General features: G+C 39.5%; 1 protein-coding gene across 5 annotated transcripts in view; it reads right to left on the reverse strand.

Annotated features, from left to right (window-relative positions):
• PID1 (phosphotyrosine interaction domain containing 1) overlaps positions 1 to 13,165 on the reverse strand; it is a 795,439-nt gene that overhangs the window by 535,047 nt on the left and 247,227 nt on the right. For 2 of the 5 annotated variants that reach the window (XM_034955313.3, XM_034955315.4), the window contains one exon: positions 8,258 to 10,381. The exons of the other annotated variants lie outside the window; for them this stretch is intronic. In XM_034955313.3, coding sequence (XP_034811204.1) covers positions 9,905 to 10,381 — 477 coding nt within the window. In that variant the 3' untranslated portion in view covers positions 8,258 to 9,904. Of the gene's footprint in view, positions 1 to 8,257; positions 10,382 to 13,165 lie in introns of those variants that run through there. 5 annotated transcript variants of the gene reach the window in all.

Here is a 13,165-nt window from a genome sequence, read left to right on the forward strand (position 1 = left end):
CCCGCCACTATGTGCAGCTAATTTTGTCGTTTTAGTAGAGATGGGGTTTCTCCACGTTGGTCAGGCTGGTCTTGAACTCCTGATCTCAGGTGATCCGCCAGCCTCGGCCTCCCAAAGTGCTGGGATTACAGGCGTGAGCCACTGCGCTTGGCTGCCATGAAAGGTTTTAAGTGAAAGTCTGAGGTAATCAAATTCGGGTTTTAGAACAACAGGATCTCTGGAGGCTGAGAAGAATGGTGGGGCTAGAGGCTGTGTGTTCAGATTCCTTGCCCAGAAATATTAGAATAAACCAGACAGATCCCTGTTACTATGGACTTTGAAGGATATAGTGCCCTCAAGAGGCATTTTCCAGAGAAAAGACAAATGTCACACATCTAGAAGATCTGAGGGCACAGAGCTGGTTCCACTGAAACTAAATTGTGGGTAATGCTGGGCCCCTTCCTTCTTCAGGAGTTCTGTTGTTTGGCATCAGTCCATCCCTGCCACGACACTTCCAGGGCTGGGAAAGCGTGGTCAATGGAAGGGCTGGGAAAGCGTGGTCAACGGAAGGGCTGAGACAGAAGAAATCAATGAGACATCTGCCCAGGATCCCACCTTGGGAAATGAGTGTGACGCCAGGTTTTACCTTCAGGTTTCAGGGCTTTCTGGCATGGACTTTAGAAAGCTCATCCCTGGGTTTCCCCAGAATGGATTTTATCTCATTTTCTGAGGTGCCTGATGTGTGTGTTGTGCCACACTTTCCCTCAAGAGTAGCAGAGAAGAAATATCACTAAGGAAACAATGATTTTGGTTATTTAAAAAAGCAATTTTCATACAATAGCATTAAGGATGTGATGGGCCAAAGTTTTCAATTGTTTTGATTCTGAGGGTTAGAAGGAAGACAACAACCACTGCAGTGAGATTAGATGGCTTTTCTCCAGAAGATGACCTTCGAGTCATCAATGGCTCCGTAGAGGTCCTTGGGTCTCCCTCTGTGAGCTCTTTTGTTTGTGAAGCATGTGTCTAGTGAAGTACCCAGCCTTTGGTGTGTTATGCATCTGAGCTTCAGTCCTGATCCTGTCTCTGACTGGCAGTACAAACTTCGGCAAATGTCTTAACTTCTTTCAGGCGAGCTGCCTCACTCTCATAAACCTTAATACAGTGCCTCGCCCAGCGTGTGTATGTGTTCAAAGTGTGAAGTCCCACCTTTTTCCCATCTCCTTAAGCACAGACCATGTGGGTTAATGATAGGCAATAACAGAAGAAGAAGAAAGATCAACTTGTAATCACTTTTAGGAAAAAAATGGTGTAAGTATTAACCAAAGACTCCTGAAAAAAAAATACCCTAAGTACCAATATATGGGTCAAACTCATGCCTGCTTTTTCTAAGGTAAAGCACACCCTCTGGAGAGATAATTACACAAAGGCACTTCTCTTGGCTGGTGGGTTGCAAAAGGTTCCTCTTCCTCTGGCCTGATGCCGCCTCACCCCAATTTCCAAGGCACAGGCTCTGCTAGAGGAGCCTGAGGTGGTTTCCAACAGCCACTTGGCTATGTTCACTGTGGCCCTTTGGTCAGGGCATAATCTGCATGCATTCATCCTCAGAATCTCACACATTATTCGGATAGAGCTAACATATAGTAAATTGGCAGTGGAGCAATGCAACCAGAATAGCAGACCCGAAAAATCACAAAATACTGAACTTTAAATACAAACCAGACCACTACAAATAATTGTCATAATTGTTTTACTATATGACTTGCTAAGTTATTGAGCTTCTTAAGGTGATCTACAATAATGCTGGGTCTTGATAATTTAAGAAAAAGAAGAAAAAAAGCTACTAGTAGCAAAGTGAAGACTATATTACAGGTTGGTGATCAGAAAAATAATTTCAACTGTTTCAACAGCTGTTTTATGAGAAAAAAGAATACTTCAGTCATTTTTAGTTTTTGTTTTTTGGCTAATTGAACCAAACATTTATACAAACTAAAAGGGAAGATGTATATAAATTATGGATATTTTAAAAGAAGAGGGCTTATATTACTTTCAAGACTCCTAATCCTAGAATTACATTAACCATCTGTTGCTCCATTGAGAACCCATTTTAATAAATAAAGAAGAATGGCTTGAAACTAGCACATCAAAGCCACAATTTCAGTCATGCCAACTTCCACTTATACTGAAATTACACTATATCTAGTAAATTGTTATTTTAATATGTGAAAGCAGTGTTTTCCCAAGTAGGCAATACTTCCAATAGCAGTGTTATTCATCCTATTTATTTGCTTATTAAAATAAGCATAAAATTTAAATTTTCAAGGCTAAAACCACAAATTCATAATTAGTTTTATCTAAATTAACGAGGTTTTACTTTCAGTACTAAATTCTAGGAAAAGCTACTGAAATTAAAATGGGAAAGGCAAAAAGATAATTTGGCAGAAGGCTGATTAAAGGTCCAATCCCATCTCAAGCCCCCCATTTAAGATGTTTCTATACTGATAATACCATCTATGTGAAGATAATCTAATTATGAACATAATGAAATTTGTTAGATTTTGTTTTCTGTGCAAAATTGGAATCAGAACCACTCCATTCAGACCTATAATGAGCTTTAGTCTTCGTTGATCCCAATTTTACTTTAAAAATGACCACAGATGAGGCCTGGCACTGTGGCTCTTGCCTGTAATCCCAGCACTTTGAAAGGCCAAGGTGGGTAGATCACTTGAGCCCAGGAGTTCAAGATCAGCCTGGGCAACAGAGTGACACTCTGTTTCTGAAAACATACAAAAATTAGCCAGGGGTGGTTCTGTGAATGTATAGTCCTAGCTTCTTGGGAGGCTGAGGAAGGAGGATTGCTTGAGCCCAGGAGGTGGAGGCTGCAATGAACCAAAATCGTGCCATCACACTTCAACCTGAGCAACAGATCGAGACCCTGCCTCCAAAAAAAAAAAAAGAAAAGAAAAAGACTATGGATGGATACAATGCATTGTTATCAACTGTAGTCAGCATGTTGTACAATGTTCTTTTGAACTTATTCCTCCTATTTACCAGAAATTTTATATCTTTCGACCAACATCTCCTCAACTCCCAAATCCCCAGCCCATAGTAATCACAATTTTTCTCTCTGCTTCTGTGAGTTTGACATTTTAAGATTCTACACATATGTGAGATCATGCAGTATTTGTCTTTCTGTGTCTGGTTTTCTTTACTAAATGTCCTCTAGGTTAATCCATGTTGTTGCAAATGACATGATTTCCTTATTGTTTAAGGTTGAATGGTATCCCCTGTGAATATGCACCACATTTTCTTTATCCATTCATCCTTTGGTGGACACTTTGTTCTCACATCTTGGCTATTGTGATTAGTGTTGCAATAAACATGGGAGCGCAGATATCTCCTTGACATGTTGATTTCCTTTCCTTTGTATATATGCCCAGTAGTGGAATTGCTGGATCATATGGTAGTTCCACTTTTAATATTTTGAGGAACTTCCATACTGTTTTTCATAATGGCTGTGCTAATTTACATTCCCACCAAAAGTGTGCAAGGGTTTTCTTTTCTCCACATCCTTGCCAGCACTTATCTTTTGACTCTTTGATGATAGCCATCCCAACATGTGTGAGATGATATCTTATTGTGTTTTTAATTTCCCGAAAATTGCTGAGAGTAGATTTTAAGTGTTGTCTCCAGAAGAGATTACACGTATGTGAGAGAATGTATACATTAATTAGCTTAGTCATTCCACAATGTATACATACTTCAAAACATAATTTTGTACACTATAAATACATACAATTTTTATTTGTCCATTGAAATAAATTAATTTTAAACAATTAGTGACCTTGGATGCAGCCAACTCTTGGCTCTTCCTTGAAGGTGGGTATTTCCTTAAGTGTTTCTCTTAAGCTTTGCTTCCAGAGGATAAAGAATGTCTAGAATAGCAACCAAGGCCATGTAATGACAGGCCTTTTATCAAGCAGATCTCAAATAGTATCATGTTTTATTTCACAAACCTCAGAATGTTTTTGAATAACCCAATTTTAATATGAATGCTTAAAGAGATGAATACATCCTCATTAAAAAAAATATATTATCAGGGAGGCTGAGATGGCCAAATTTCTTGAGCTCAGGAGTTTGAGGCTGGCCTAGACAACATGGTGAAAGCCCATCTCTACAAAAAATTAAAAAAATTAACTAGGCATGGTGGCAGGCACCTGTAGTCCAAGCTACTCAGAAGGCTGAAGTAGGAGGATCGCTTGGGCCCAGGAGTTTAAGGCTAGAGTGAGCCGTGGTCAAGCCACTGCACTCTAGCTTGGGTGACAGAGTGAGACCGTATATATAAAAAAAAGTGTGTGTATATATATATATAGTGTGTGTGTGTATACATATGTGTATATTATATATATGTGTCTGTATGTGTATTTTTCAAAAGGTATAGACATAAAAGTATTGGTAATTATTGGTAATTCATTTACTAGCACATTCCAAAAAAAAACTTTCTCCATAAGATTGTGTCTTAGATTCAACAAAAAGGGTTTATTAGTATATATCCAAAATAAGGTGGTTCAGATTTTTCCGCTTCTTAGCAATTCACTTTTACCCATCCAGATGTTTTTCCTTCTGAGCTTGGGTTTCAGCATCATACGTAGTTTTCTTCTGGTGACTAGTATCAGTTGATGCCACTTCAGAAGGAGCAGCACAAGTTCTCAAGCTGGACAATGTATCCCATAAAATTATTCCAAGAGCCAAATCTTGGCATTTCACAGGAAAATTTCTTGAAGATCAATAAGAATCTGGGAGTTACCTCTGACAATTATGGGAATCTTTACCTTCACTATAGGTTAAGGTGTATCTGGGAGACGGAAAGATACTTAAGAAATTACTTAAGTAAGCTATGAATAAGCAAGTTGTCATCAAGTCCTTCCTGACTGAAAAAAATAAATAAATAAATCCGTAAAGGGAATTTAGGATAATCTGCAGTGTTCCACAGTCTGGTCTAATTTTGTGTCAATGGATCATGAACCAAAAATGTGTTCTCTGGAATTCAGAGCACATATGCTCTTCCCGTCTAAAATGTGAGAAAGTCTGAAAAGTGTCACGTAAATAAACACCTAAGGCAGAAAAAAAGAGAAACAACCCCATCAAAAAGTGGGCAAAGGATATGAACAGACACTTCTCAAAAGAAAACATTTATGCAGCCAAAAGACACTTGAAAAAATGCTCATCATCACTGGCCATCAGAGAAATGCAAATCAAAACCACAATGAGATACCATCTCACACCAGTTAGAATGGCAATCATTAAAAAGTCAGGAAACAACAGGTGCTGGAGAGGATGTGGAGAAATAGGAACACTTTTACACTGTTGGTGGGACTGTAAACTAGTTCAACCATTGTGGAAGGCAGTGTGGCGATTCCTCAGGGATCTAGAACTAGAAATACCATTTGATCCAGCAATCCCATTACTGAGTATATACCCAAAGGATTATAAATCATGCTGCCATAAAGACACATGCACACGTATGTTTATTGCGGCACTATTTACAATAGCAAAGACTTGGAACCAATCCAAATATCCAACAATGATAGACTGGATTAAGAAAATGTGGCACATATACACCATGGAATACTATGCAGCCATAAAAAATGATGAGTTCACGTCCTTTGTAGGGACATGGATGAAGCTGGAAACCATCATTCTCAGCAAACTATCGCAAGGACAGAAAACCAAACACCACATGTTCTCACTCATAGGTGGGAATTGAACAATGAGAACACTTGGACACAGGAAGAGGAACATCACACACCGGGGCCTGTTGTGGGGTGGGGAAGGGGGGAGGGATAGCATTAGGAGATATACCTAATATAAATGATGAGTTAATGGGTGCAGCACACCAACATGGCACATGTACACATATGTAACTAACCTGCACATTGTGCACACGTACCCTAAAACTTAAAGTATAATTAAAAAAAAAAAAGAAAGAAGGAAAGAGGAAGGAAGGATGAAAGAAGAAAAAGAGAAATGAGAAAAAGTAGGAGAGAGTGCATAAGGAAAACAATGTTTTCTAAAGTATAAATTTGGGGAAAACCCAGCTGAATTCATATGCTTTATACTGTCAGAAAGTAAAAACACCCTCTCCCAACATTCTCTCTCTTCTCTTTCAGCATCAGAAATGAACAGGAGCAGACGCATGAGAGGAGTGCTTTAATCTGCTAAATGCAGGTGTCTTAAAATGCAGCATCTGTCTGCTTCCTTGGGATAATGTTCATTTCATTTCAATCATGTGGCATTGAGTATCTAACATTGTTTTTCTATGTATAAACAGCCATAATTTCCTTTTGGAATTAGGTAAAGGCCAATGTTTTTCTTCAATAAAAAGCCATTTGCTCACCTTTGGAGAACTGAGCAAGGAAGTCACTAGGATACCTTTCAGGGTTTCAAGACTCTGTCCTAGAACTTGCAAATCGATGAAACACATGGTTATTTTCCTTCCATCTGTCTATCCCTCCATCCATCCTGCCAGCCAGCTAACAGAAACTAAATGAGTTCCTCCCACGTGCCTGGTCCTGCCATAGGAGCTGGCAATAAACATGAACAAAAGAGATAAAACCCTCATCTCAAAAATGTTGACACCCAAGAGGTTTAAACAGACATTTACATAATTATACAAATAAATATGTAATTAAAAACTGCAATGAATGACATGAAGGAAAATGACAAGAGGGCATAGAATCCTGTAACAGAAGGACTTGATTGAGAATTTTAACATGTCCTCAGAGAAACAAAACAAACAAAACAGACATCTTGATTTTGTAGAAGTAGAAGAATGTGTCGATTTTGCCTATAGCCATTAAAATACTTAAGCAAAACTTCATATTATGTTATCTGGCCTCAAAAAAAATTCTTGGGACTTTGCTTTTAATACTGTTGGTGTCAAAAATACTTCGAAAATGAACAGCAAATAATGCTTATTTTTAATGATTTAGTGTGCTACTTTAAAATAAGCTAGAAGGTTTTAAGAGGAATAGAAATGAAAAATCCAAAGGAGGTAGATCTTGTCTTGACAGAGCCACAGCCCTGGACCCGAAGTCAGAGGCTTCTAGTCTCATCAATCACGCCCTAGCTGTGCTACCATGGCCAAGTGATGTAACCTCTCTCAGGATGAGTTTCCTCGTCTCTGAAATAACTGCTATGCTCACCTATGAGGTTCTTTTCAGGAGCATCTGAGTAATGTACATGAAAGTACTTTGTGATCACTAGCATAGAAAATACAGTACAGAAAGTGGGTATACAAAGCATCAAAAAATAGTAATGCAAAGCTGAATCACCCTTCAGAGAGGAATTAGGATTGGCCATCCCAAAAGACTTCATCAGCTAATTGGAAAACATCATTGTGTGTCTATCTTTAAATTGCTACCAATCATCCCAAGCAAAAACTTATGCCAATATTATCAGAGACAATTACTTAGCATGTCACACTTGGTAGTCTGAAAAAAAAACTAGCAAATGCTTCCTGCAATAAATAACCACGTGTGCACTTAGGATTCAACTTAATTTTACTCAGTGAGGAAAAGGGCACTGTTGAAATACATGCTGGCTGTTTTTTTTTTTCTTTTTCTTTGTTTCTTCTTTTTAAATGTATATTCAAGGACAACAGATAAACTGAAATTGGGAAAAGTTTGACCTGAGAGAACTGCCATTTCAATCAGAGGAGTTAGGTTACAATTCTCACTTGAATTCATCTCTTTATAACAGGCACCTATATTTTTACTTTGGAAGCCTTTATATTTGTTATTGATTCCATGAAGGGCATTGCTTAAAAAACATAGGCTCCATGGTCACCTGTCTTGCTTGTTTAATGGGGCCATTCTGAGATATCATAGCCTGGAGGAGACATTCTTTAACCAGTCCCATCAGAAAAAAATCACTCAGTGTTTACCTTCCAGGGTTTCAGTCTAGGTTCTTCAAAGACATACACGAGATTTTTGTAAATAGCAATCATTTGCAACATGTTCTGGAAGACTGCGCACTGAAACAAACCCATCATACTATAGAACTATTTCAACTGTTGCCACTTCACCATCTCAGGGGCATGCAAAAATTTAAAACAAATTGAGCATTTAGAAAATAAAACAAGATTTTTAAACACAATCAAGGAATAAGTTATTTATGACCCAGTTTAAAAATATTTTTTGATAGAACTATTTGATCTAATTTGTTCTTCATGTTTTTATTACTTGAAAGAGGACAGACACAAAGTATGAAACTCCTCAGCTTTATTAATGCAAACATATTTTTATTAAAGAATGAATGCATTTATGCTAAAGAATAGCTTACATATGTTGTAAAGCAACAAGCATATCTTCAAGAAGTGAGTCCTCCTCAATATGACTCCATGCTTATTCTACATGCCTGAAAACTGGGCCCACACACAGGGGCACACGTACACGCACACAAACGCAGATACGGACACACAGATATGCAGACCGAAATGCTGACACCATCGCTCTCTAGATTGGATTAGCTCTCATTTAAGGCTTCTTAGGTGCCGCAGTGCCCCTAGTATTACCAGGATTGAAAACAGACTTTTAGGAAGGAGCAGCATTACTTCGAAAAGTAGTCATCTGCTCTTGTCCTCCACTGTGTGTATTTTAACAAATACAATTTCATTCTATGTTGACTCTGTGTTTATAATATTTAAAGAACCATGAAATTAAGAAATCTCAGGATTGTTTTAGTGAGAACTTCCCATTCAAAATAAAAAAAAAAGGGCAATTCTGACCCTAAGATATCATCAATTTTATGATAACGCAATAAGATTTCCCTTTAGGTTAAGATGACATGGGTCTCTAGACAAGCCAAGTTTATCTAACTCATTCTGTATCTAAGTGCAATGCTGAGTGATGGGGGCAAGGTTTCCTCGGTGATACCAAATCGGATTTGAAGCTTGCCATCAAGGATGCATCAGACAGGACCATTAATTAAATAAGTTACCATAAATCTCAGCTGGATAAAAGGAGAGTTGACATAGAGTGTGTTCACTTGCTGATCACTCATTCCTCTTTGCCAAGGCTTCTGTTGTTGGGGTTGTTGTTTTAAACTCCTGGTTTGTTTGACTGTTTATTTTATTTGCTTGATTGTTTTCTTCCTTTTGGTGTCCTGCAACATATGCTGAGATTTCATCCCTCTAGGGATGTTAGAAGGGGAAAGAGGGTGGACAGGGCAGCAGGAGGGAAAGGGAAGGGGTCATTAGTAATTGCAAGTATTCTAAGAAAATAGATGAAGTGAATACAATAAGAGGGTACTACTTGGTATATTTATGTAAATAAAAGCATTATCTGTAACTGTGAATTAACTGCCAACTATCAGGTTGTTAGTTGTAAAGCTCAATAAAGGCTGTGCTGATTTGCATACAGAGGAGGGCATCTGCCGTGGGAGAGGAACAGAGGGCCCTCCCGAGATGTTCCTTCCTCCCTGCGGCCAGCGTCCCCATCAGCACCCTGCCCACCCCACTAGAGATCCCATAGGTGCCCCTAACATTCTTGTGGAATTTCATAAGGCAGATCGGAATGGCCCATCCAATAACAGCTGCAGAGTATTTGCCTGAGCGTGGTGAAAACTGGCATGGAGCTCTCCCACAGAGAGGCATTGGGAAATGAGAAAAATAAGAAGAGAGCCTAGAACCTTCCTCCCCATCCACACTCCCACCCTCCTCACAGTCACAGCAGCAGCAGGTTTCAATGTAACGTAATTACTTTAATGATACATTTCTTTAGATTTAGAATTGCTCTTCTGAATTTAAAAAGCTTGGTCAGCCAATAGTTTGGCAGTCTTTTCATCCCAAATTTGAAGCGTTGCTTACTCATCTATTCCCTTGAACTCCGTGACCAATGCTGCCTTTGCTGAAGCCTCTCAAGTTCATTCAGCCATCATCGGATTCCAATTCCTGGGAAACCTCTTCGGAGGAGCTGTTGCTGTGGATCCGCCCGTCGCTCTTCATACTGTGGAAAGTCTTCCTGAAGGCCTCCATCATGGCGTGGGCCAGTTTCTTGGCCTCGAGCTTGCTCTCGCACTCCACGGCGTGGCAGTCCATCTGGTAGGACAGGTCATCATTGATCTCCCTGTAGACCCAGGCGAAGATGTTGGGGCTCACGTTGTGGTCGGCGGTGCAGTAGGCGATGCGGGCCACCTGGAAGGTATCCATGTGCACTGTGGCCTCCCCTTTGTGGTCGAGGTGATGGAGCCAAACTTGGAATGGCCGGATTTCCAGGAGGGCATTGGCCGGAAAGACATCCTCTCTGGCTAGCGTGTGCTTCTTCCAGAGCTCAATGACTGGCTTTTCTGTGCAGCCTGACAAAAACTGCATGCCAGTGGTGGAGACTTTGCCCAGGTAGGTAACCTGCAGATGCAAGAGAGGAAGAAAAGGGAGGCATCAGCAGAAGGCTCTTTGTTCTGATAGACTGAATGAGTAGCTGTTCCACACAGTCATGGTGTCACATTGGGAAGGTGAAGACACTTCTTTCTTGCTCCCTGAAAGAATAACTCATCAAAATTTCTACCTTTTCTCTCTAATGAGTTGCCTACTTGGCAAATGTATTGAAATTATTTGAATAGAGTTGGATTTTAAAATCTAATTTCTAGAGAACTACTCTCCCTCTCCTTACTCCTTTTTTAAACCCCAATTAAAACGAAGAGTATGATCTTTTACATAATTTGGCATTCCTTTAACATCATAAAGTCACTCAAAGTTTATTTTCGGCCAAACACACACAGAATTGAATAATAGGAAGGAATCAAAAGGACACTGAGTTGGAAAAACAAAATCTTTATTAAACTTATCTCCTAGCCTGGGTCTCTTTCCAAATCTCTCAATGTTTGATTTCACTTAGGCTGCCTGCTTCTAATGCCAAGGACGCAAAAACTGTTCTCTTGAAATTATGGCCTAAAGCATGATAGTTTTCCTTCCCAAGATAATTTTTAAAAATAACAGCAGTGCCCAGTTCTTTTTTAACCTAAACTGTTTTTGAACTGATGAGCATCTGTTGATCTGATAATAAGTGAAAGATCTACAGAAGAATCAAGAGTAGAATGCTGGCTTATCACCTAGCTAGGTAGGCAGTATGAAAACTAAGAAAAATAATTCCAAACGATTCAAATACTGTCTTTTTAAAAGCGTGTTTATAATATGCCAAGAAGGGATTTTCATCCTTTCATTGTTTTATTCATTCCACAAAATGCACAGAATTACTATTATCGGGGCATAGGCATTATGGAAAGGCATAAAAACTTAAGAGATCATCTAAGAAATAATATGAAATAGTATATACTTACATTTAAAATTAGTGACACAAATAGAAATACTACGAATGCGAGGACAGAAAGACCAGAAGAGGGTCCGTGGAAACCGTGAGAACTGAGAGGGGACATTTGGTCAGAATGATTCCAAACAATGGTTATATTTAGTGGGACAATACAGGCCACATATAAAAAATTAAAACACAGAAGTTAAGGACTATTGTATCTTTGTGACAAGAGTAGTCCCTTTAAGAAGATAACTTTTTAATAAAGATATGTAAGTGTGATACATTCCAGAAGTATTTATTGGGAACCTCTTATACACAATGGCAATATAACACATAGGCATGGGGGTTGCTATGAAACTGGGGAGGGCCGAATATCCACAGGAAAGACATAATTGAATATTCATTCAGAGCACAGTCTTTGAGGCAGGTGAAGTTGAGGTTTAAATCCTAGCTCCACAGTTCACCAGGACAAAACTCTCACCCTTGGCACCTGCACAGCTATGACTCTGATGTAAGGCAGGCCATGGAAAGGGCAGGAAGGGGAACAGCAAAGTACTGTGAGTGTTCAGTGGAGGAGGCAGTGGCATACTGATGACAGAAGGCCTCAGGAAGAGGCATTGGATTTCAAAACATTGGCCTCAGACTACATAGGAGCCCAGCAAGTCAAGGTGCTAAAAAGGAGGAGGGAACAGTAAAGGCAAGTAGTAGAGAAAGTCTCAATCAGCTTGGACAAAGAGGCTGTGCTAACCTGAGCACACGTAAAGCGGTAGCCTAAGACAGCCCTGGAGCAGAAGCCGTGTAAGAGGTCCACGACCTCTGGATAAAAATAGGCTGACCTTTGCAGGATCGCCCCACATGTGGTCTGAGGAATCGGGGCGTCGTTGCTCCTGCTGGAATGCCACTGAAGGGCCAAGGTCCAAGGAGTGCCTGGATGTGATAGAGCCTGTGAACTCAGACTTTCCTGATGCCAGGAAGAAAGGTGGATGGGGAGGCCTGACTGATAGCAGCGACACAGCCAGCGGGCAAGGGTGGCCTGGATTAGGAACAGAGGCAGTGGGAAAGGACAGGAGGAGGCAGAGGGAATAATATTGCAGGACAAAAACTAACAATACAGGGTGAGTATCCCTTAGATAAAATGCTTGGGACCAGAAGTATTTCAAATGTCAGTTATTTTCAGATGTTGGAATACTTGCATATACATAATGAGATATCTTGGGGAGATAATCTAAGTTTGAACTGAAATTTATTTATGATTATGATTCATATATACCTTATAAACATAGCCATTAGTTTTACCCAATATTTTTAATCACTTTATGCATCAAAGTTCGGTAAATTGAGCCATCAGAAAGCAAACGTGTCACTATCTCAGCCACTCGTGGACAATCTGTGATAGTTTGGCAGCAAATAAATTGTGGTGTTTACGCACCAAATAAATTGTGCATAAATAGAAAATGTCAACATATTTAAAAAGGCAGCCCATCCAATGGGAGAAAATATTTGCAAATCATATATGTAATAAGTAATTAATATCTGGAATACATACAGAACACCTAAAAGTCAACAACAAAAAGTCAAAAAACCCAACTTAAAAATGGGCAAAGGCATCCACAGTGGACTGAATAAAGAAAATGTGGTACATATACACCATGTATAAATACTACGCAGCCATGAAAAGAACAAAATCATGTCCTTTGCGACAACATGGACATAGCTGGAGGCCACTGTCTGAAGTGAATTCAGGAACAGAAAACCAAATACCACATGTTCTCAGCATCCAATCCAAACTATGCGCTAATGAGTGTATTATGAGCTGTTGCCCAAACAATTTCATACGAAGTTACCCTAGCCATCATCCTATTATCAGTTCTACTAATAAG

This window comes from Pan paniscus, chromosome 13 (genome assembly GCF_029289425.2).
Source record: "Pan paniscus chromosome 13, NHGRI_mPanPan1-v2.0_pri, whole genome shotgun sequence".
In the NCBI taxonomy this organism is placed as follows: Eukaryota; Metazoa; Chordata; class Mammalia; order Primates; family Hominidae; genus Pan; species Pan paniscus.